The sequence below is a fragment of the Carettochelys insculpta genome, chromosome 9 (genome assembly GCF_033958435.1).
Source record: "Carettochelys insculpta isolate YL-2023 chromosome 9, ASM3395843v1, whole genome shotgun sequence".
NCBI lineage: Eukaryota > Metazoa > Chordata > Testudines > Carettochelyidae > Carettochelys > Carettochelys insculpta.
The window spans coordinates 63,504,838-63,531,059 of NC_134145.1; the positions used below are offsets into that span (position 1 = coordinate 63,504,838).

At 41.8% G+C, this 26,222-nt stretch overlaps 1 protein-coding gene across 3 annotated transcripts in view; it reads left to right on the forward strand.

The window, feature by feature from the left end:
• The window catches only part of DNM3 (dynamin 3), a 209,824-nt gene that overhangs the window by 117,705 nt on the left and 65,897 nt on the right, over positions 1-26,222 (forward strand). For all 3 annotated transcript variants that reach the window (XM_075003530.1, XM_075003531.1, XM_075003529.1), the window contains 2 exons: positions 9,529-9,638; positions 24,715-24,826. In XM_075003530.1, coding sequence (XP_074859631.1) covers positions 9,529-9,638; positions 24,715-24,826 — 222 coding nt within the window. The remainder of the gene's footprint in view (positions 1-9,528; positions 9,639-24,714; positions 24,827-26,222) is intronic.

Sequence of the window (26,222 nt, forward strand, 5' to 3'; positions counted from 1 at the left end):
AACTTACATTTGTGTCACTACTCACTTTTATTATGAAAGAATCGTACAATTCTGTTTTCTTAAGGAAATTTTACAGTCTGTTTCGAGATATATTTCCTTGTCATTGCTATATCTGTGAAAACTAGAGACTTCAAGGTGTAATAGGGTATTTTTTTCATAGCACAAGAAGTTAGTAATAGGAAAGTTTTGACACAATGTTCAAAAAAAGAAATAATGGAATTTGGTTTTCTGCCCAGAACTTTGACCGACTGTCTGGGAATTTTATATTCTATACTAGCGTATTGTGGACTTAGTGTACATACCCTTTACAAATGCAATAGAGTGCTTTCCTGAAAGTGGTGCACAAAATATTTATATCATACCGCATGCTGAGCCCAGATTGGTGGAAAAAATTTTTTTCTCTGGAATTCAACATTTCCCGATATTCCTCTTTTCTTACAGAGAATTTTATGTGCTGCCAGCCTTATACACAGTGTGGTTGAGTCAGCTACAGTTTCTTTGCTCATGTGGGCTTGTTTTATCTTTACATTTTTAGTACATGTTTTTTGTAGCCTCTTTCTTGTATTTTAATCACATGTTGCTTCTGGCACTGACATTTTTTTAATCTCTCCGCTGACCTGCGTAGACATCAGAATGATTTCTACAAAGGAACTTGTGCAGAAATTGTAATATTTCTGCTACTGAAGCAGTTGGATTGAATTTGCTCATTAACTCCTTAGATAAACCCAATAATTTAATAAGCCTGTGGCACTGTAAGTCTTGCTCAAGCTGAGAGTTACGTTGTGAGTTACACAGTACATGATAGAAGATCTCCATGTGACCAGTGTTCCCTGTAAGTTGAGTGCTTGGGCAGCCACTCAGAAGAGATTCAAATGCCATCCAGCTCATTAGGAGAGCGCCCACAGCTGGCCGTGTGTGTTTCTATGGGTGATACACATCTGCACAGGCCTTTGATTTTAGTCCTCTATTGGTTAGGTTTTCTTAGAGGAAAACCTAGCAGTTGTCTTGTGCTGATGATGAGTTTATATGACAGTACATTTCAACACAAGTGATTAAGCAATTGCTGCTAATTCTTCCTCGCTCCAGAGCTTCTGCTTGGAACTAGGTTATAGTCCCTATTCTGCTACTGGGTAGAAGATTCTTACCTCTGGAGAAAGTTCTCTTGTGAATGCCAGTCAAACTCTTCAGTCTGTTCTGTCTGTGAACCTCCACAAGCAACACAGCCCAAAAAAGAAATTTAGGCTGAACTGGGAAAGGAGCTTGCTGCAGAAATCGAAGAACAACAACAAGAAGTCCTGTGACACCTTATAGACTAACAGATGTTTTAGAGCATAAGTTTTCGTGGGCAAAGACCCACTTCATCAGATGCATGAGTGGGGGTTCCAGAGGAGAGTATAAATGTATAGGCGAATAAGGATGAAAAGGATCTGCTTTTTGAAGAAAGTTTTGGCAGGGGAGGCTTGGGATGGGGTTTAGAAGTCTTGTAATGAGAAATGATAACTTTGGTGAGAGTCTGATTCTGAGGCAATATGAAAAAAGGTGTGGAATGACAAGACCCTTATTTTGAGATGGATTGGAACGGGGTGCTGTATACCTCAGGGACCACCACAACAAGATTTTTGTTCTTTGTGTTGTGTCACATTCCACCCCTCCCCTCAAGCAGGGGCTGGTTTATCTTTCCCTCAGATGTTAATGCTTTGAGGCAATGGTGGTTAATGCCTGAGAGACCCCCTTCCCTCCAACATACATAAATGCTAGTTGTGGCATGCCAATAAATGTTACTAACTCTGTGCCTAGAACCTCCCAGTCAGCTCCTCATGGGTAGCAGTCATTGAAGGAGCCTCTACAGGAGCTGTGTTTGGACATTAAGTGGCTATGGTCCTGAAGCCTATTTTTGTTCTTAATGGGTAAAATTTTCAGAAATATCTCAGCCCCATTTTGAGGTGACTTTGGGTTTTCGGTCATCTGGATGCTTTTGAAGTTGTTACCCATTTTTCAAAGTCATCCAGCACCCTTGTGTCACTCTTCCATTCATTGCATCCAAGCCTCTCCAGGCTTGATTTGGGCATTTTGATTTTCCAGCTTCCCTTTTTCCTTCTATGGTACTTAAAACAATTAGACCAGTTTCTTCAAAGGCTTTGCTTGACACTAAGGCATATAGTTTGTTGGCACCTCAAAACGTGTTTTCCTTGGGAACATCAGCTGTACAAACTCTTTGGCGTGATTACTCAATGCACTGGCATTTTTTGCAGTTGGGTAAACATTTGTTTATTGCCTCTTTAACCTGTTGTGTCTTGATGTTTGAGCATATTTGCTTAGTGCATTCATATCTGTTCTCAACTATGAGGTGGGTGGCTTTTCTTTGCATCCTTTGCTCCTCAGGTGATCGCCTACAAACTGTGCTCATTACCAAAGGTTACATACACTCCTTCCACTAGAGGTATCCCTGTGTGCATCTCAGATATGTAGCTAAGGAAGAAATCTCTAAATTGTGGGTTTTGTCTGTTGGTGTTTTCAAAAAATATTGGTTGGTTGTCATGACTGACCTGTGTATGTTCCTTTATTTTGATGACTGGCCAAATACAGCACTATGGCAGATGTCTCATTTACAGTTTGAAGTCCCAGCCTGCTTGCCACAGACATTAAAGCTATGACTACACTACAGCAATCTGTTGACAGAAGTCACTGTCTGAAGAGATTTCCCGGCAGAGTGGCTGGACTTCCCGGCTGCTCTCTCTACAAAACAGTCACTCGAAAGAACAAAAGACAGGGCTGTATATTGTTCTGGATCCCCTGTCTGTTGAGAGAAACCCCCCCAAGAGCATCCACACAGCATTTTTGTTGACAGAATCTGTCAACAGCATCTGTCTGAGAGGCAGAACACTGCCAGCTAAAGTGCTGAGATTCGTCGGCAAAACACATGTTGTGTGTGGACATTCCACCGGTGTTTTGTTGGCAAAACTTGCTAGTGTAACCGTAGCCTAGGGGAAGTGGAGTCCTGCTAGATGTAGTTTATCTCAAAGCCGCCTTGTCCCAGAGCAAGATGAAGCCATCATCCGTCCAGCAGGAAATATTTTTAAGACAGCAGTGACTACGTGGACCATCCTGCCGTTGACGACTCTCATGGTCGCAGCTGGATTTGGAGATCCTGTAGCATGTCTGGCGTGAAACAAACTCAGAGAACCATTTAAATGCCAGTTGAAAGAAGCAGCCAGGTCTCTGTCACATCATATACCCCGTCTGGATGACTCCCAGCTGCTCTGTTTGGCTGGCAGTCTGTATAGTCTCTAAATAGGATTGTGCTTCCCATTATGCAAATGGTAATGGCCATGGATTCAACCTGTGGTAGGAGAATCATCTGAGTTTGCACCCACAGCTTTTCGCACTTGCAGAAGTAGGTGCATATAGAAGTTGTGGTTGTGAGAGCTGTCCAGTGTGCTCCAAGGACCTTCAAGTACTTGACACCCTATAAATGTTGTCCTGAAAAGGACCATAGAGGGATAAGGAGACATCCTAAAGTCTTTCCTAATAGGGTGATGCATTTCTACATTATACTGGGTGTTCTGTCAATATTTTTTCTGCCTTTTTACTCATACTTGGGATGTCCTCCTCTGCACACTCCTACCGTTCAATGTTTGTTCTTGGTTTTACTATAAACCCCAGTCAGGATTAAGGCCCTATTTTGCAAGATACTGTGCAATGACAGAGAGAGACTAAGTCAATGTGCTGAACAGTGTAGTCTATAAAGGTTAATGTTAAAATGTCCTGCTTTTTTTGAAAGATTTGACATCCATACCTTGAGTGACACAGTCATGAAGACAATCGGGTTTAAATTACTGCACCATTCATTGTTCAGGTCAGGTTGCTACTTCATAGAAAGTTCATCACTGCTGAGAGGGGGAGTGATTTTAAGGGTTGTTTCAATCTTAGACATTTGCAAAGCAATTGATTCCATCCTGTCTCTTTTTACAAAAGAACCATTCAGTGGCAAGAGTGGCTTTTTCTCCTGCACAACCTGTCTCCAAAGTTAGAGGCTCAAATTTTCCTGCCCACTGTAGTTTTCCTTTTAGTTGGTCCCTTGCTTAGTTGACCAGATTCTGAACTATTTTGTTTAGAAAGAGACACAGCCTAAGGAGTTGATTGCTTATGCTATTTGTAGCTGAAAGATATCATCATATGCAAGAAAAAAAATCTTGCTTGTGGGCCTATTCCAATGCTTTGTAGTTTCCTATGGGGACATCCTTCAAGCTGTGTATTTTCCAGGCTATTGAACTCCCCCATAGTGGCGACTGTAAACAGGTCATACCTTTTTCCTTCTCAGATCACACAGTAGTTTTTCTCTGACATGCAGAAATCAGGATATGCTTGATAATTGTAGATGACTAGATATAAATTGAAAAACAAAATGACTGTTTTAAACCCTTATCTGATCAGATTGGAGCTTTTATGAAGGCAAGGATGAAGCTATCTTGTCTCTCAGTAGTTAATGTTTTCTATGGCTCAGGCACCTTGGTTGTCTAAGGAAAAAACCTCATGAACTGTACCTTTCAAAAATATCTTCCTGCTATATTACAAAAAAATATGTTGAGACCAGAAGCTCAGTCATACCAGAGCTTCTCTTGGATGTCTGGAAAAAGTCTTATAGTACTGGGATGCTTTCCCAAATATTTTCGGTGACCATTGCCACAGGCGTGAACTTCTTAATGCATTTTGCAGTAACCTCCACCACAGTGAAACTGATTGCTGTCTGAAAGCTCTAAATGATAAGCAACTAGAACAACGTACATGCCATGAACCACTTTTAACTTGGGAAAATCCTACTCAAACGATACTATGCAAAGTTATGTAATTGCATGCTTATACTTTGTTTAGTTTTCAGTAAAAAGGATTTGGTTCCACACACAGGAAAAATAATTTGTAAGTATGACCTCTCTCGGAATACATTGACGGCTACACAAGGAAAATACATGTTTGCTCCTTAAACTTGAGCTTTTCTAGGTTTCCTTTCACAGAAACTGAAATATATCCACAGACCAAAAGAATTTTTGACAGATAGCTTTCCAAGGGAGAAGTGGAAAATGAAAGTGAAGTTTTATCTATAACTTTATGCACGTAATTGAGAAAGTCTTATAAAAAGGGACATGTCGTTTGTAAACTGTGAAATAGCTGGAATGTGAAAAGGCAATTTAACATTTCTTCTAAAATCTTAACATGGTGTTGCTATCTATGTTAATGGGTGCACAAAGTGGGAAGGAGGGGCATGACATTTCAGAAGGAGGGCACAGCACAATCGTCTGCTGGGTCTCGCTCATCCAACTCATTAAAAATGTTGAAATAGGTTGCTGTTTTGTGTCTGTGTATTCACAGTTAGGTGCTGATCAATGAAGTTTTTACATGATACACACTTATTCTCTTACACAGGCCGAAAAGTTTTTTTTATATCAGCATAACTGAAATTTCCATCTGTTTGGATTACATTAGACAGGTTGGGGTGGGGGTCTGTGAATTGCAGGGACAAAAAATGGAGCCAAATGAAAAAAGTTTGCTCACCTCTGATAGCACTTGAGATGTAACACTGGCAAACGTGTCCGCCTCCGCTTATTACTTCTTCCAGGCTAAAATCAGAGACCACTCTCATATGGGAAGAGGATTAGTAGTGATGTTTCTCCCGAGGAAATTCATAGACCCAGTTACATGTCTTCTGTGCTTAGTTCAGATAACAGACTGTCACATGTGGAAGGAGTTAGATTTGTGCACTGAGGATACAAGAGATTAACACTCCACATCCTCTGTTTCTTTCTTCTAACGTTCTGCCTTTCCTTCTGGAGCCTGAACCCCATTGGTACAGTTTATTCATTTTTTTCCTTTATGGAGCTGTTTTAAAAGTTTAGCTTTTTAAAGATTCACTTCTTCCATTGTGCAGTTGTTCCTCAGTGCCATTGTCACAAAGATGCATGCTATTTATCATGCACATTTTTTCCTCAAATTTACCACACCTGGTTGTCAACGTAAAGTATAAGAAGTAATATTGCCCCACAGCTAGACCACATCGGCTGTAATGCACTTCAGCTATAGAGCTCTGATGGTACATTGAGAGGTCAGGAAGAGCAGAGACTGTGGTGCATTTTGGGGGATGTACTCCAGTCAGGAGCACCACTCAGAGGGGAACAGGGCAGGAGCCACTCAAACTGCAGCCTCTCATGAGGCACTGAAACCGAAAGTTTTGGTTGGAAAACTTAAGCTGAAATTTCAGAATTCTCTCAGGTAAATTTCAGCTTTTTAATTTTCATCAAAGCATGTCTCGTAACAACATCCCACCAGTTCCACTAAAACTGATAGTAGAAAGTTCCCTGTTCATTTTTGAGACGCCAAACACTTGGCAAGAATGACCAGAAAGTCCCAAGGGCTTGCTTCTCCAGATTTCACTCCTCTGGCTAGCGAACCGGTGTGAGGAGTGACACACTGTTCCAGCATTTGCAACAGGCAATTTTTAAATTTAAACCTTAAAATAAAGTGACACGGACCTTCTCCAGTGTTATGCTGCTCTTGGGTAAAAGGATCTGCTCATCTATCACAAGTTTGGCATTTTGGCTTTATGCTTTCAACAGTTGGCTCTGTTTCTGTAGCTCAGTATGGGGAAGGAGGCAGGAGAGATGAGTAGGTGGAAGAAATGTGGTCCTGGCATTTGCAACCTATCAAGTATTTTAGTTTTGCCACAGTTTTTCATAAGTGTAAAAATTTTCATGTTTGCATTGTCTTTTTTAATGGGGCCTCTAATTCATTTTCTACCTAGCTGAGTTATGTATTTTTCAACTGTATGCAGGAGCAGTGTCAGGCCTACATAGATGAGTGGCCTTCACCAGCTTGCTTGCTATGTTTTCCTACAACAAATAAAAGTTTTTGAAGTAAAATGGAAGTCCCTTATGTAGCAAATGGTGGCTTGATAGCAGCCTTTGACTTCCTGAAAGGGTTCAAAAGAGGATGGAGAGAGGTTGTTCCCATTTGTGACTGATGGCAGGACAAGGAGCAATGGTCTCAAAGTCGCAGTGGAGGCGGTTTAGGTTGGATATTAGGAAAAACTATTGCACCAGGAGGGTGGTGAAACACTATAACCTGTTGTTGAGAGAGGTGGTGGAATCTCCATCCCTAGAGGTTTTTAAGTCCTGGCTTGACAAAGTCCTGGCTGGGATGATTTAGTTGGGGTTGATCCTGCTTTGGGCAGTAGGCTGGACTCAATGGCCTCCTGAGGTCCCTTCCCCCCAAGGATTCTGTGATTCTATAAATGTAAAATCTATCTGTGCAGCTTGAGCTGTGGAGATGCTTTGCCGATTTTAGTTTAGGAAGATAAAAATAGCCTATAAAGACGATGGTCAAGCAGTCTGGAAACTCTTTGGGATATATTTAAACGTAGAGTGCAGTCTAAATAATGGATGTTTATTTAAATGCTATGATAGATGTGTCTGGAGGAATTACATCAGTGTGCAGTTTTATAATGTCTTTGTTACTGTGGGACTGTGCCATACAGACAATGAAAGTAGCTCTGCACTATAACTGGTCTAACTGTAAAACCCTCTGCTTTGTCAAGTGTAAGAAGGGCCACAGAGCAGGTGTTTCTTTTATTAGCCACTCATTTCCTCTTCCTCTTTTCATGTCTGAGGCCAAGGTTCATGAGTCCCAGGTACCTCTTCTCCCCACCATTTAACTGACCTGCCCAAGCAAGAGGTGGGAAAGAGAAAGGAAGGAAGAGTTTGCCTCTGAGCACTGTTTGCCTGTCCCATCACCCTAATGGTATCATACTTGTCATTGTCTGCACTGTGATTTACTTCACCTAAATGTTAACTGCAGGATGAGGCCTTGCAACATGGCTTCCAGGTAGAGAAAGCTCATTCCCATGTTACAGGTATAAAAATAGGCCTAGAGAGGTCAAGTGACTTGCCCAAGCTCACACAGGAAGTCTACTAGAGGTGCAGATAGTGTGAAGCCCTACTAGTTCTTAGTCCTGTGCCTGACTTCAAAAGCCATCTAACAGGTGCTCTATTCAACAGAGATGTCACAGGGATTCTGCAAAATTACATTGACTGCAGGGCATTGGCTAAAGTGTGTTTGCGCTTCCAATGTAAGTTGTGTGGGAAATGCTCAAGCTTGTGGGGCCACCCAGGAGAGAGTTCATCAATGTCCAGCTGATTAGCAATGTGCCTTCAGCTCAGGGCTGTTTCTCCTGGTGGTGCACATATCTCAGCGCACGTAACAATTTGTTCGACACCTGGATGGAAAAAATCCACATGTGGATGGAAAAGAGTAGAGGGAACATTGGTCACAGAGCTCAGGCACCAGCCAAGCTGAAATGTCTACGCTGCAGTTGAACCGCCATTTAGCCTGAGAACCATGAGCCCGTGCTGCAGGTCAGGTGTAGGTTTTTAATTGCAGTGTAGATGTGCCTGTAGCCACCCACACAGAAACAGCCCTATTTCATTGTGGGCGTTCTTGAGCACTACCTATCGTAGCCTGTAGCAGGGCGCTGGAGCAAGGACACATAATTAGCCCCTGCCCTGTCTGCTCCAATCAAGGGGAACAAATTGGGGCTGATGAACTGGCATGAGGGTTCGCAACACCCTCCAACCTGCTTTACAGACTGGGAAGGAGCCAGAAGCATGGGCAGTCAGTGAAGGGAGTGGTTAGCTGAAGACTGATTCTGGCTGTAAGAGGAGAACACCCCATACGGATGGTCTATAGTTTGGCCTCGTGGTGGGACAAGTGAAGCCTCATCTGAGAGTGCAGCCAGCGCCCGGGAAACTGGGCTGGTTATGCTTGCTGTTACACAGGCCGTTAGTTTGTTTTGTCATTTACCTGTATTATCTGTTGCCTTGCTTAACTCATATATACAGGCTGAAACTCTCTTATACAGCAACGTCCATAATCCGTCATGATGATAGTTAGCTGGATGACCACTTCGTATGTGTATGCCCAAGTGTCCCGCGGTCCCATAAAGTTTGTTTATAACCACAGATCCTGGCTCTCGGTGTTCTGTGCTGTTGTTTAGCTGTAATTTACCCCAAATGTCTTCTAAGATCCCAGTAGGCAACAGAAGTGTTGGTAATGCTGCTAGACAGTATTGACCTTCTGCGGTCTGGCAAATTCTCTTGTTCGGCACCACCAGTCAGGTCCTAAGGGTGCTAGTCTAGAGGTGTTCAACCTGTATTGTTTTTCTTACAATAGTCTTCTGTCATAAATAATCTGATTAATATTTACTGAAACCAAGAGAAATAACTGATTATTTGTATGGCTTCTGGGCCCTTGGCATTCTCTCCTCCAACTAACAAAGAAAAGCTGGAAGGGCTGTGCCACCCTACCCACCCCCACGCTCACCCAACTGTGGGTAAGAGTTGGTTTCAGTATTCTGTTAGGCTTTGGTAACAGTGATGGTGTCAAGGTAATACACAGAAAAATGTCTAACTAAACTAGAGCATGCTGATGTTAGCTTTCTTTGAAATGTATTGCAGGATTTATAACTGTATTTATTTTTAACAGGAAAAGGAAAAAAAGTACATGCTTCCCTTGGACAACCTGAAAGTGCGGGATGTGGAAAAGGGTTTCATGTCTAGCAAGCATGTTTTCGCCTTGTTTAACACGGAGCAAAGGTAAGAGAAGGTGCCAGCCAGTGTGGTGTAGTCAGGTCTGAGAACGTACCATTTACTGAAAATGACTGCGATTTTGGTGTATACGTAATATGAGAATTTAACCCCCTTAAATGCTTTCAGCTCATCTCCTTCTGTGCTATTGCTTTACTCCTGAGGCAAGCCACCAAACGTTAGCATCCTTACACGTTTCTCACTGTTTATGGTGTGAACGCAAGGCTTTGCTTAGTAATTTTGTTATTTGGTATGAGTAATGGAGGCACTTCCTATCCTATTTTTGTGTTGCTGGACCTTCTCCAAGATTTACCTCAACATCTGTGACTTTTCTATTTTGTTAGTCAGATCCTGGCTGAAGTGGGCAAGCTCCATTTAATTCAGTAGAGTTATAGTAACCAAATTGATCTCTCATTTCTACTGCAAAAATATGTCAGCAGTCACTGTAGGTGGTTAAAAAACAAAACAAAACAGGTGAGGGATGAAAGAATGAGATTCCCCTGTCTTCCTCATTCATTCAAATCTTAATTCAGTAATGTTCCACCTGATGCTTTTCCAGATAGTCTCCAGTTTCTTAGCAAAGAGCAGTGAAAGTTTTGTAGCCCTATGGAGCTGTGCTTCTAAAAAGCAGGAACTCGTGACTAGCATTTACAAAACAGAAGGAAAAGGTGAACACTAAAACACACAAGATACAAATGGGGTTCTCTTTCTAAAGGGAGGGGCCATGTTCTCAGTGGGCTCAACGGGGGCTATAGCATTTCAGTACATAAACTGGATTTTTTGAAAAGAGGATTGCTGGAAAATGCAGTGTGAGTAACTTCACCGCCACCAAGCACAGTCCTGTGGCACCTGGGAGCCTAACAAATTTATTAGGTCATGAGCTTTCGTGGGTAAGAACCACTTCATTGGCTTTGTCCAAATCTCACGAAGGGATCTTACCCCTGAAAGCTCATGACCTAATAAATTGTTAGTGTTTAAGGTGCTACTGTACTGACTATGGGGGTGTCGGTTGCTTTTTTATGTTTGTTTGTTTTTTGTGAAGCAACACACTAATACGGCTACACTTCTGAGACTCTCTCTCTCAAGGGCTTTGCCTGCTATCTCTGAATCACTCCCAGCTGCTGGCCTCCGGCCTGAGAAACTAAGCGGAAGTCTCACACTTGAATGCCCTACAAAGGCTAGTGGTACAACTGGTAAACCATTGGGCTTGCTCGTATGTTCGTATTCTGTTTCAGACTATGTACTTGGAAATTAATTAGGAACCTGAGCTAAAACACTAGACCATTTGCATTTCTAGACCCCGGAGAAATCTTTTTAAAGCTTTATTTCACCCTTCCCTCCCTGCCTTTTTAAAAGTTGTTCTGAAATGTAAGAGAAATGATCTGTGGATGCTGAAATGCACTTTAACTGTTTACGCACACAGTACAGTCACAGAAGACAACTTTGTAGTGTTGGTTCCTTGCCAACCTTATTGAGTCTGTGCAGAGCATAGGAATATATTTTTAAGGCAGGCATGAAGTTCAGCTCCTGAGTTGGGAGGAGTTAAGTTCCTCTTTTGTTTTGCTAATAGTTATGGATTGTTTGTGATTTTTAAATATGAATTGGCAAAGGGCTGTGAAAAACAGAAACTAAATCCATTTACCTTTCCCAGTTCCCAAAAGAGGGGCAGATGGATTTTCCATGTGGATATATTTTCCCTAGATTGTCTCTCAGACTGTCGATTGAGGATTTCAGATTTGTAGGTCTAGAATCTGTTGGAGATACTGACCACTTAGCTTTCAGCTGTGCCAACTTGCATTCTGAAGTTGCATTAAGGGCTTTCTGAAATTATATATGGGAATAACAGGACATGACGCTGTAGGCGTTAGATGCCAGAATAATGTCTTGTAAATACAATTTGTAAACAGAATTCCATAACAGGAAGAAATGGGCTTCTTTTTCCTGGCTATTCTTTTATTAAACTATATTTAAAATGGAAATGTCTTTGCTATCACAGTGCAGCTGATTTTCCTTTGATCTTTCTAAAAAATCTCACTTGTGCTCAAATTGAGCATTATTTTGGTTTAATGTCTAACAGTAGGAACTGTACCTTGCAGCAGCATTGTGGAGTGTTGACACTTTGAAATGATCAAACACAGAAGTTCTTAGCTTGGTTATCATGAACATGTATTGGCATTATGACCCCCCGTACCATTCCCACCTTGCTAGGTTGGAGGTGGAAGGTCTTGGATGCGATAGATTTAGATTCCAGAGCTTCCTGAAGACAGGGTGGTTAAGCACTGGAATAAATTACATAGGGAGGTTCTGGGCTGTCCATTGTTGGAGATATTTAAGAACAGGTTATATATGTATATGTATATACACCTGACAGTGATGATGTAGGTGGTGCTTGATCTTGCTATGAGTGCAGTGGACAGGACTTGATTACCTCCCGAGGTTGCTTCCAGTTCTAGTATTCAGTGATTCCCTGCTATAATGGCTCTCATTTTATTTTAAAGTGCCTTGCTTGTGAAGAGTTCATATGTACGTTCTGTTTTGCAGGGAAGTGTTAAAGGTGAGAGTCTGCACTGTTCACTTTTTTTAATAGTCTAAAACAAACTCCATTTCTAGTCATTCCTTTCATATGCTACTGTGAAAGAAGTCAGCTTTTGTAAAAACATGACCTCTTGAGGGTTTCTGTTATTCCAAAGGTTTCAGTATTGAAGATATAGATAATCAAAGTACGGTATTGAAGCTTCAACTATGATGTTCCATTATCTCAAGTGGGTCATTCTGTGTCCCACTTCCCTCCTTAATCTCAAGCAGCATCCAAGCTTTGTGCACTGCACTTTGTGCATTTCAAAATATTGAAGTTATTAAAGCAAAGTCTCCTTTTAGAAAAAAGTGCTTTCTAGCAGAGTGTTCTCCCCCTTTCCAGCCTCTTACTGCTAAGGTATTTCCTGTAGCCATATGTTTCTGATACTGTACGTTTCAACAGCTTCCTGGATTATGCATACTGCATTTTTTTCCATTTATGAAAACCTCCCCAGTTGTGAAATACAGTTACATGGGGAAATCCTAGATTCACTGAAAAGGATAAATGTACTTGGATGAGGAGGTGGCAGATAGATGAGTAAGGAAACTAAGGATCTCTCTCACCTTGATGTAGTGCAGAAGTCAGCAGCTCTCTCTGACAGAAATCAAATGTGATTTGGTAATGAAGGAGAACTCAGTTCATTTCACAGAGAAGATAAATTCACATGAAAGGAAACACAATTGTTCGTGTATGAACACCAGAGGTGGAAAAGTACCCAAAAAGTTACTTGAGTGAAAGTGCAGCTGCTTTCACTTCTGCATACGTGAGTACAATCAAGATGTGGTGTGTGGGTGTGTGTACTTTCACTCAAGTAGTTTTCCAGAGGGACACTGGTGACTTGTACTTAAGTAAATTCTGCCCCTCCCCACCCCCGGCAGATGTACTTTTACTCAAGTAACTTTTTGGATACTTTTTCCACTTCTGAACACTTTGTGTTGTGAAATCATACATTTAAATTCCTTTCTGATTGCTTTCTAAATTAAAATTGAATGACTGACATGGCCTGGAAGGAATATGCCCCTTCTCTGAGTAGCATTGCCTAACCAGAGGGAAAAAGAAATTGACGGTGCACTCACCAAACCAAATAATGGGTAAATGCTGTAGGGGGATATCATGTTCAAACCATATGTACTACTAAACTCCGCATGCAGGGCATATTGCTGTATAGGGTCCCTTTTAATTTAGCTAGGGAAATGTGTTTGGGGCTAGTAGAGTGTATGATACTGCAAAATCTGCTGTTTGACTGGCTCTCCCATTTCACAAGAGTTGATTGGCATTGGGTCAAAAGCAGAGCTAATAAAGCCAGGGAGAGGATTTTCCATCCAATCGTAAGCTCACAAAGGGTAGGGCCACATCCAACGGCTGCACTGATGAATAAGCCTGAGGCTTCTGGGCAAAGTTCAAGAGCAAACAAAAAATAATTCCGTCTTTCCCAGAAAGTTTACTTTTCTTCTAGGATTTCAGCGCAAAGGCTTTGCCCACTCCCCACCTATTTCCCGTCAAATTTATTTGCTGATTGATATTATTTTTTCCTTCAGGCAAGTGCTTTAGCTTGGTTCAAGTATTATCATCGCAAATGTGCCTCCGTTTAGGAACTGTGCAACAGCTCCAGCTGTCTTTAGTTAATGGTGGGAAGCAATCATAGTCTCTGTTGAGCTTGCTAATGGCTGTGGAATTCCAGTTAGTGTAAGTCAGTGCTTCATTTGTGTCAGGGCTCACGGGCTAAGCCCCAGCACCTCTAGGAGTGGCACTTCAGAGTCTTGGTACTTCTGGACTTGCTGCATCAGTCTGGTGCTGTTTTATTTAATTTATGCCTGTGCCTCCTTAAAATAACCCTTTTGGCCTTGTTAACAGTGAGGCAGAGCTCCTCCATTGACTCACTTTATTGGCGGGTATTCTAACCTTGCATTAAGCAGCTGCAATTTCTGCTGACTCCTTGTGGCAGGAGCAATTTATTCTAATTCCAGCTAGGGTATCAGAAGGGCTTTGAATAAGGTGGAGTGTGAGGAATGTGTCTTCCTCCCCTCCACTGTAAAGCAGGAGAGTTCTCCTTCCATGTCTTTTCCTGAATGTAGGGGTGATCAGCTCCCTCTTCGTACCCCTGCTTTGTCTGGTGGAAAAGGGATGCACACCAGGAGGGAGATTTTGGAACTATAAGAGGGCTCATTACTGGCTGAATTGTTTGGTGGCTCCTGCCCTTACGTACCAGTAGGGGGAGCAGCATCAGCACCAGATGAGGGCAAGAATTGTCTGGTGGGGAATCCCTTATCTACCTCCTTTTTCCACAGGAAGCTTTGTTCTCTTATTTGATTCCCTCTCCCTCCGGGGTGGCAGAAGTAGAGAGAGGCTCCCTCCGTCTCTCCCTGCCCTGCAGAGGAAAATGAAGACAGCTGCCTGCTCTCCCTTAGCTCCACGCTAGAAGAAACCAAATGTCCTTGTCAGGTTCTTCCTCCCTCTTGGCTGTCTTTAGCGGGGTACATGCATGGAGCAGCAAGTTCAGAGCACAAGATATGTTCCTCTGTAGTTAAGCAGACTCACACAGAGGACCCAGATACCAGAGGGTCTGATGAACCAGCTACTGGTGTACTCTGGTGAAGGCAGTCTGCCTGTAGGCTCAAGCGTCTGAGGAATGAATGGTAAGGTAGAGGAGCCATCCTGGAGAATAGTCTTAGGAATGCTGAAAGAAAAACCAAAAAGATGCTTCCCCAGATGATGGGGTGAGCCACCAGTCTCTACGTGGGTTGTGACTATCAAGAGTTATATGATCTAACTGAAGCTGTGTGGTCTGAGATGCCCGTGGCAGTGTTGGGTGACTGCTGAAGGAGAATAGGCCACATTGCAGATCGTCCCCATGGAGGCATGGGAGAGCTTAATCAGAGATGAGCAAGGGCAGACAGGAGAACTTGTTCTGACTCATCCCTCAGCCATCATTGCCGTATGCACATGTGGCAAGTTGACTGACTCTAGGGAATGGTGCTGTACTCGTTCATTAGTCTGGAGAATTGTCTTCAGGAGAGATGGGGAAGCATTTTCCAGACTCCAGAAGACTCTCAGGGGGCCATGAACACCATTCAGGACTATGGTACAGGAAATGCCACATGCAGATAAAAGAATGGGTCTTCTGGAGGCAACGTGTGACTTGGGGAGTTGTAGAGTAGATGTTCGGGGGGAAAGCGATGTTACAGATGGCACGCCTCTTGAGTCCCACCCCATTAGCAGCTCTGGTAGGAAGTTCAGGCTGAGGTGTATGTTACTGCTTTTGATTTACCAAGAAAGCCAAGCCCCAGGGAGAGCGAGGGGCTGAGCTGTCATAGCCACACAGCTGGTGTTACCAATGAGGGAGAGAGAGTGCATTAAAAACATCCAGATGAATTTTATCCAGAAAATGGCTTTTTTGAGGTTTGTTAACGACGGCGAACTTCTGGATTCTGCTCACTGCAGTATTGGAGCCCTTGTAGTTCAAAGAAATCCAATTTAACAAATGAGTTTTAAGCTGTGATTGCGCTTCACTAGCTTAGTGGTCTGCCTTACCCGTCCTTTCATTTATATCACTGTTCAAGGGAAATAGTCAAGTACATCTTTTGCAGGTAGGGAAGACCAGCATAGAGGTCTCAGGATTGGCAACACAGAGGAAAAAAGCTCTTAAGAGGAAAATGTAGCAATGCTAAAATCATCATAAATAGATTTTTGTGTGTGTTTAGCTAAAGAGATGCTTCTCATTACCTGTAGAGTTATGGGCACCTACCAAGGAGTAAGATCTTTTTAGTGGCTTATGGGGAACAACTTTTTTGCTGCAGTTGTCAAAAAGTAGCTGAGTCAGTGAACTAAACTGATTGCTGGAAAAATATTCTGTGACAACCTGGAACTAGATTCAGTAATCAATGTGTGCTCATTTGTTTATTTAAGAGAGATATAGGTAGGTTTGAAAGGGTTGGATTTTTATGGGTAAATGTCAGTTTCCTTATATGGACACAAGTCAATGGAAAGATAACCTCCATCAATAATCAAAATTCACAGCTAGACAGAATAAGAAAAATGCAGCTTGAAAAATTATCAGAGTTTGAGTTAAAGCTTTTCCTTTGTATATTTTGACATGTGCTGGCAGCAATTTCTGTTTTAAGAGTTAGAAAACTTAAGCTATTGGAATCTCAGAATATGTTTACATTAAATAATTGCCCCCCTCCAGTTTCCCACAACTAAGACAGTTTAAATAGATTTAAACTTAAAAATGCTTAAAACCAGTAATTTTGCATAAATGATCATTTAAATTAGTAAAAAATTGAAAAAAATTATATTCTCAATTCAATTATTTTAAACAGCTGAATTCTGCCAAACCTCTCTATAGGGATTCGATTTAGGAAATAACTAAGTTTTTTCTCCAGTTTGAATCTACTTGCCATTAGACTAGTATAAGCAGAATGCTGTTGGGCAAATCATGTTTTCTGCTAATTATTACTACTGTACCAACAGGTGTGATTTATAACAAACAATGCCCTGTCCAGAAACAACGGACTCTTAAAAGGCTGAGTTCACATACGTATCTCGTAGAACTGGAAGGGACCTTGAGAAGTCATTGAGTCCAGTCCTCTGCCCTCGTAGGACAAAGCTCATCCTTGACCATTTTTTCCCCAAACTGATTTACCCTAGAACCCTAAATGGCCCCTCAGGGATTGAACTCACAACCCTGGATCACTGAGCTATATTCCCACCCCTGCACCAGTTTTAAAATGTATTTGCCCCTGCTTCATACACAGCCCCCTCAAGGATTGGCTTCACAACTCAGGGTTTAGCAGACCAGTGCTCAAAACAAGCAATGCTAAAACCGTTGAGCTATCCATCTCCTGATTATATTTAACGCTTTACTAATATCATTCTAGAAAATTGATTTGATTAGTATACTATTTTCCTCTGTTCATTTTACCCATGAGTTTAGTAGATATGGTAATTTACAAGATCAATAGACCTCAATGGGAGTACTCAAGTGATTTGTAGACTAGAGCTCTTAAGCACTTCTTTCCTAGTATTGTCTCAAAGATGTTCTGTTTGGATCTTCTGTAATGAAGGGAAAGAGAAAACATTTTGGAGGCACGTGTAATTCATTTTAATTAACATACACGCTCAGTGGAATGAGCTGAAATGGCACACCTTGGTTGAAAATGTTAGTCACACATTGCTGCTAACTCACAGCAGATGGATGGTTTCATAAAGAAAATATTGGCAGAGCCTTAACTTCATTGCATTTATTTCATTCCCTTAAAAAGAAATTGGCTGCCTGTGTTTAAAAATTACTGTTGTGGAGTTTCAGGTGTGTGTAATAATATGGGAAAGCGCACTTCAAATCGAGTATATTGTGTCGAGTCTCCTTTGAGTTCGTGTCTAAAACGCTGGTGGTGGATGTGTATATTCATTGACTGTTTAGAGCTCTGTTATTTTACATGGCTGCATATGAAACTCATATCCTGTAGGCAATTTTTTTTCCTTTTATGGCATTTTTTTAAAAATTGAAAATACTCAGTATACTCAACTTTTTAGTTTTTCATGCCAAAAATGTGGGTTCCGTCCACATTCAACTTTTAACATTAATTCTTTTATGTTGTAATAAATACAAAAAGTCCCAGGAAGTCACAATAATTTCAGAGAGCAACCATTCCTGTTTGAGGGCTCAGTCCTAGACCGCATAGTTAACTTTAAAGCCTGTGAGTTGTTTCATTGATTTCAGTGGGACTCTTCTGGTTCGGAGGGTGTGGAAACAGTGGGATGGGCTTTTTTTTTTCCTCCCAGAATCAGTGCCTTGGTGGTTTATGAACACAGTACTGCATATTTCAGACATTCCTGCTCTGTAATTTCTCATTATGTGTGTCATGGTAAGTGTGCAAAATTAGGAGTGTGGACAAATGAATCCTTTTAATCTAACTTGAGGGGTATTACTGCATAGTTTATATATTTCTTACAATTACATGCCACTTAGAGCTCATCTGCTCATCAAGGTATAGCAGGCCTATCATTATATCTCAACAGCTGTCTATGCACAAATTAATAAGTTGATACGCATATAGTAGTGAAATGGAAATTATACAGCCGTTGCCCTTAAATATGTGTGAATTTTGCCTTAGATATGAAGTTCTAAGGATGAAAGAATTTCCAGAGAAATGGCAGATTCCGACAGCAAGTTATATAATTGACTATTGTAATGTTTTAATGTTAATTGTAATGTACTCTGTAATGTACAGAGTGACCACTGTACAATGACCCTGGACACTGCTGCCAATACTTTAGGCAACTTTAAGATCTTCCCCTGCGGTGTTCAGAACAGTTTTCTATGGAAGGTATCTTGATGGAACGTTCTGTGCCATTAACAGTTGGGGTGGGTGTCACAGGAATCCTTCAGGTGCAGAAGCCCTGACCTTGATACCAGCCACATGTGCACATTCCTGTTTCCTTTACTGTGCTTTCCACCACTACTTCATTTCCTTCCCCACCACCTTAAAGTCCTCGTATTAGTGGAAGATTTAATCACCCAAGGTACCAGCGGAAGGCATTAATACAAGTTACCGCTTCGCTTCTCTCTGGAGGGAACTGTTAAGTCAAAAACGTATGTTAGATGGTTTCTAGAAGGGTGGAACTCCTCCATCTGCATGACATGAATTTAAAGGTTTTGGGGCGTCTCCTGCACTGAGTGGATCAGCCAGGGAGGTGGGCTTCTCAAACAGTGACTGGAATATTGGTGTGCATGGTACTGTGGTTAACCCACTGAGCATGTGCAGTGACAGAAAGATTTACCGTTAGGATTCCAGACGCAGGCGTGTTGTGTTAAACGACATTAGATTCTCTCTCATTGGTACTATTCACTGTGCTGTATTGATAGGTCCCATACCATTCCCCTCCACATAGGCAATGCCCACGCTCACAGGCAGAGAGGAATATGATCCCACTTGAATGGTTTCTTCCATTGTTTTGTCAGAGTTTCTGCATGACCACCTTTTGGTTAACCTTGGGCTGTGGTGTTGACATTGGTTTTGTGCCCAGTACAGCTCAGCTAGTTTGGGTCTTATATTTTCTTTCAAACAGCAGTGATTGTTTTTGTGACCTTTCTCTCACCTTGGGTCAGTTTCTCCATTTCCCATTTGTTAGATCTGTTTGTGTTTCTTTGTTTGAGAGCATTTTTATTTGCTTGCTCTGATGTATATGCGTCTTTGTAGCAGTAGACTTACAGTGCAGCCTTTGCACAGGAGTCAGTTGAGGGAGTTTTGAAATGCCAGTGGTTTGGAACAACCCACATTGAGTTCAGCAGTCCTTAGTCCTGCTGTGAGTGTAGCGGAGTGGACTAGATGACCGTTCAAGGTCCCTTCCAGTCCTGTGATTCTATAGGCAGATGTATATTAATTTAATGTTACCATAAATGCTCCCTGCTCTGTAACAGTTATGCCTAAGAACTCTGCTAGGATAATACTAAATACAATTCTCAAACTCGAACCCTTAGATGTTTTGGTCAAACTCCAGAAGATAAAAGCTACTCAAACATCACACAGGGATGCTTTGGTCAAAGAAGTTTTGTATTAACGAGTAGGTTGCTGCCAGTCTGGAATGAAACTGCTTGAAAAGAATCCAGACTTCATCCTATCTTAATGTACATGATGAACTGCGTGAGCCTGAAGATTCATAAACAAGTGTATGTTGTCAAAGTGATATGATGTATAATTACTGTTTCGACAGAAACTAGACGAACGGGTTCTGCCCCAACCCCCAGTGTTGAAAAACTAACCAGGCCCTTCACATCACTTCAACCAGGAGGGCTAGAAGCTTTTTTTAATTTTTATTTTGTTGCTTTGTTTTTGTTTTTTAATGGAAACGGAGATTCTCCCCGAACCACAAGATTCCAGGAATTTTGAGGCAACAATGAAAAACACCAAATATCACAAGACTCATGATAAAATAGTGAGAATTGGCAACTAAGCAAACCATTTGTAGTAATGTGGGCTAAAGCCACTCTCCGATTACACATAGCACCAGTAGACCACACCTACCACAATATATTTACGTATACAGTGGGCCCACTGGCCACTGTAATTCCTGTTCTGGAACGGTTGGGCTGTTGAAAGTGGCTTCAGCAGGAGGTTGGGCTTTCAGCAAAACATCATTTTTTACGAAAAGTGCTTTTTGCAGAAAATTGATTTGTCATGGAAGAATGGAAAACCAAAGTTTTTGGCTGAAAACTGAAATTTTTGGAACACATGTTCAGGTTTTTTTAAATAAAAAGTTGAAAATGACTGTAGGAAAACACTTCACTCCTTTTCCAGCTCTTACTTATTGGTCAAGATGGGCTTATATTTTACTTTGGGGAGTCTTCATGTCCCACTAAACCAGGAAGTGATTTGAAGGCTAGAAGAGCAGCACTTCAGGGTGGTATACAGCTGCTACCAATAGGGAGAGAACCGTCTTGGGAGGGAAGCAAAGAGACGGACCAGAACTCCTGTACAATATGTCCTCTTTGTAAAGGAAGAATTACAAAGAAATTCCATGTCTGTAGATTCTGTGTTCATTGATCTTTACAGCGCTCTATGATTTGACTTGGTTTCATTTTACTGTGTAGTGCAAGAAAGAAAATGAACTCACGTATAGTTTTACTACTGTGTTAGCAATGTTAGTTGCAAGCAAAGTGCTCATGTGAGAGTTGTACCTGGTGGAGCATTTCAGGCAACCCTGCGTAGTGGATATCCTGAGCTGTCTTCAAACCCTGCTATGAAGGGATTATCCAGAAAGTGGCTAGGTCAGTGGATTTACAAACAGCAACAAATATCTGGGAGTTCAGGAATCCTGAGAATGATAAATGGCTGTGAGATGACAGTAAAGCAAGCACGTTGTAAGTTGTTGTCCATTAGTGTAAGAGGGGTAGCCATGTTAGTCTGTGTAGGCAAAAACAAGAAATCCTATAGCACCTTTCACACTAACAGATTTATTGGAGCATCTGGCAAAGATGGATCTTTGCCCACGAAAGCTTATGCTCCAATAAATCTGTCCACAAGGTGCTACAGGACTTCTCGTTGTGCATTAAGCAATAGTATCAGCGCATTCTTTACAATAATGTGTGTTGGAGGGAAGGAGGGGGGAAAAGTAAGGAAAAAATGTTAACTTTTCCTTGAAGTAGAAATGACTTCTCTGTCTAATCCCAAAACATTATGTTCTAATTTATAGGAGTATAATCCTCTGTATATGATACCATACAGTTTGTAAATAGAAAATAATACTAGTAATAAATATATTAATTATATATTATTATATACATATTAATATTCTATTTCCATCATAAAATATTTGCATCAGTTTAATTTTAGTAATGTGATTGCAGAAACATATCAGCGCATACTGGTAGAGACAGTGCTTCTAATACAAAATGTCTTTGGACCTTTAGTTATTGGTGTCAGTTAATGATCTTTGTCAACCCCCAAATGCTGTTCCATCGCTGCGAGGGAAAGCCGTCTTGCTGCAATTAAAAAGCTTTTAATGAAAGAGGCAGAGAAGTCCCCTGGCGTTAGCTTGGGAAAATACCACATCGAGTTCATAACCAACCCTCCAGTAACTGTCTCGGCTCACATGGGTTGAGCAGTGTCCTTTGCTTCTCAGGCTCACCAGTCCAATACTGTAAGGGTCCCATTCACATTCCTGAGCTTTCTCTGTGTCCACCTTCACATGCCCTACTTACAACTCTGTCCAGTCCATGCAGACCCTGACACATTACCCTGATGCATTCTCTCATTGAGCCTGAGGCAATACCACCTTGGTGCTGGTCTAGTGGCATGCTTGCTCCTGCCAGCTGCCCCACCGGTACACCGCCGGCCACTGTGTGATTCCAGCTCTATGGGGCTTCAGCTGCCAGTGATTTCAGCTCTGGGCCTAGCCACAGCATCTCAGCATCCACCAAGTGGATTCTCACAAAATAACCATGGACCCCAGGCTTTAGATCTATCTTTGAACAGTTGAGGATGGGGAGAAGTAGTCCAAACCAGTCTTACAGCTGTATGGCCAACGGGCTCCCAGCCAGCTGGTTCAATCACTCTGTCCCCCACCCCTTCTGCCTCACAGTGCTCAGATGGAGGGAGCTCTGCGCGATCCATACCTTACACAGCAGTGATGACCTGCCCTGTACCCCCACAACAACTGCAAGCACTGTTGAGACTCCACAATTCTTACACTGGGTGATAGCCTAAATTGTGACTTTACAACAACATGGTGTTTACAATAGATGGAAACCTCATTGCTTCACGTGCTACCCATCAGGCTTTGTTTACAGGGGATTACGTATACACGCCTTTGCATTTTCATGCAAATGATCTGTAAAGGACACTTTCCCAAATCCTTCAGCAGTATTGAGCTCCTGCTGATGCATTCCTTACACAATTTAGCTCAGGTAACCTTGCAGCCTTTCCTTAAAAGGTGGCTAATGGACCAGTTTAGATTAATCTCCCATGTATATAGAAGTTGAACTAGGTAATTAGTTAAACCTCTGCAATGCATCATTAAAAATCTACAGTTTATTCTGGATTGGGATGCTACACTCCAGAATGCCCTAGGTGACAGGCCTGTCCTTTCCTATAGACAACCTCCTAACCTGAGAGAGATTCTCACCAGCAATCACAGGTTACGCCACAGTAATATGAATCCTGGAACTTTCCCTTACAACACACCCTGCTGCCAACTTTCTTCGCATATTTATTCTGGGGATACCATCGCTGGACCTAACCATGTTAGTTACAAGATCAAAGGCACATTTTCGTGCACTTCCAGAAACATTATATATGCTATTATCTGCCAACAGTGCCTTGACATTATATACATTGGACAGACTGGGCAAACCCTTTGCCAAAGAATAAATGGACACAGAGCAGACATCAAGAAACTCAATATGCATAAGCCGGTCAGTGAACATTTCAATGGAGGGGCCATTCTGTTAGAGACCTGAGAATGTGTGTGCTGCAACATAGAGAATTTAACAACAGATTAGAACATGAGATTTCTCATTTAGAGTACATATTCAAATTCGACACATTAACACAAGGCATGAACAGAAACAGCAACTATCTTACGCATTGCAAGGACTGCTTCCTTTCCTTTGATGCTTGTAATTATCTCAGACAGGACAATTTACATCCCCCTACCTCTCACCCCTTCCTTTTGTCAGTTTTTATTGCTTTTTGGGGGGGGTGCGGGGGGGGAAGTCCTCTGTACTTCAATGTCAGTCTGTATGTGAAATGAGATTGATCTGAAGAAGTGGGTCTGTCCCATGAAAGCTCATCACCCAATAAATCATTTTGTTAGTCTTCAAAGTGCTACATTTCTGCTGCTTTGTTTTGTTGGAGTACAGACTAACATGGCTACCTCTCTGGTACTGGGTAATTAATGCTTAAACCACAAAGGGAAGATTCTCTTCAGTTCAATGGGGAATATAGAAGTACCACCCCCATCTCGTCTGTCTTTCCTTCATTTTCTTTTCTTCCAGTGAGCTGCTCCCCAAACACAATGGTAGGACTTCATTATTAAACTAATTCTATACAATAGGTGCCTGGTTCTCAACCAGAGGTTTGGGGCCACCTGGGAGGTGGCAGGCAAGTTTTCAGGGGTTCACTAAGCATGGCCCAGGGCAGACATCTGTACGTTACTGCAGCTCAAGGTCCTGAGCCCCATTGTCCAGGGCCGAAGACAAAACCCGAGCATCTTGCTTCTTGATGCCCCATGGGGTGTGGGGCCGTGGGCACTTGCCCTGCTTTCTACCCTGGTGGTGGGTGAGAAGTGTTTGAAACAGCACTCTCTATAAGCTGAACACTTGGGCATCACCCAGGAGAGGTTCAGGTGCCACCCAGCTGATTAACAGAGCACCCACGGCCACCCACAGTTGGCAGCCTGTGTTTCTGCTGGTGGTGTACATTCGTACATGCCCCAGTGCGCATAAAATTTATTCTGCCCATGGATGGAAAAAGTTAGAGGCAACCCTGATCTGCGATTTCTTTATAGCTGTGGAATGCATTTGCCTTGGAGATTTTTTTTTTTTTCCACCCCACCAGCAAAGATGTTCAGAAGCTAAAACTGAACTGGTGTTGTACTGGAGAGACTTACTATAGGAAAGCAAGTGCATTATTAATCTTGATTTTCATTGGCTATAGCAGCTGTGGTAGCCAGAGTCCATACAACTATGTTAACAATTCTTCCACAACTGTCTGTCATCTGAGTTCCAGCAGCATCTTGCTTCTAAATGTACCTAAGTGTTTAATGAAAGCATAGAAAGCCCGATTTTTAAAAGCGGTCTAAAGTTTCTGTAACTACAGTGCACCCAGACCATTATTCCTTGAAACTAATATGTTTAGATCCTTTGTGTAACTATCGGACTATCACTCTCCTCCCCTTTCCAAAAGCTATCAACTAATCATAGTTTCTGAAGGATTTTTTTATGTGAAATACGGTGGATGTGATGCAGATTAGCAACAATCAAATTTTATAGTGTAATATTCTGTGTTCTAGGAACGTTTACAAGGATTATCGCTTCCTTGAGCTGGCCTGTGATGCCCAGGAGGAGGTGGATAGCTGGAAAGCTTCCCTGCTGCGTGCTGGTGTCTACCCTGATAAATCCTCAGTAAGTGAAACACGTTGCTAGCTTTTCAGTAGCGGCACTGGTTATGAGTCAGGAAGAAAGGAAGGATATACAGATAGTAAGCTCTGTCTATAGGGGTATGTCGACACAGTGAAGTTCTTCTGGAACAGTTTATTCTGGAGTTATTCCAAAATAAGCTGTTTCAGAATAATGCACCTACACTACAGAGAAGCCCAGGAATAAGCAAAATTTATTCCAAAGTAGTATGTCTACACACAGTAGAACCTATTTCGGATTAGAGCCCCTGGAAGCTTGTCCCAAATGACTGCATCTTATCTGTGCTTTGTACAAGATAAACACACACAGCGTACTGAAGCAGGGATCTTTCATATCTTTTCTAATGTATTACAAGTATCCACTTATTCTTGAATTAATGGGAAGGATTTTCTAAAGTTCACAGCAGTGTCCTAATGCTGCTCTTGTGAGCTTTAGCATCGATTTCAGTGAGAGTGTAGTTAAGCTAATGTTGAGCCCTTCAAGAAATCTGTCTACAGCCTAGGGATTTGAATATCTCCTGCTGTGTTACTTTAAAAATAGTATATAAGTGCTTCACCATTTCATCTGTAATATAGCGTTACTGCAGTAAACCAACAATAAAATTACAACACCAGAACTCGGTAAGGAAGCAGAATAACATATTATTGAGTAAGTTTAAGGAACAGCTACTAAACTATTTCCTGTCCTTCACGTCGTCCTGGAGACCACTGCAAGTAGGGAGTGTGATCCAAAAGTACACAATTCTACTATGAGCTCAATAGTTTCAGTGAAACCCACAACACTGCAGAATCACAGGCCCCAAGTCTGCTCTTGAGGAAATGACAAATTGTGCATTGGTTCACATTTTGTGGCGCACACATTAACAAGGATTTTTATGGCAAGAGACTATGCATTGTGTTAGTGCCTGTACTAAAGGATGTTATGGAGCCTGGTTTTGTTTGCCTCTGGTATATGTGTAACCTTCAAAAACATTTCTGGTTTCTAGTAGTAAGCTTCTTTTCTCTTTCCTCCTTTAAACAAATCAGGATGCTAGGGTTGTCTGAGTTTTTCGTTGCCCTCTTGGGAAATGCTTTCTGGTCAAAATAAACTCCGAGATGTTCTTTTTATTAACATATCCGTGGCCAAAGAGCACCTGGATACCAGAGTGATTAAAATGCTTTTTTAAATCCTTGCAGGGGGAGGGAGAGAGGAGGAACTGAAGAAACTGAAATCCACTGGAAATTTATTCTACCATGAGCTGGAGGGGGGAATTTATTTTTACACTAGCAGAGCATCGTGCATGCTCTTACAAGTATTGTCCCAAAGGACTCATTCACTTTCTGTGTTTTCAGACTCCTCTTGCGGACGATTACCAAACTCTGCAGAAATAGGTGTGAGGAGG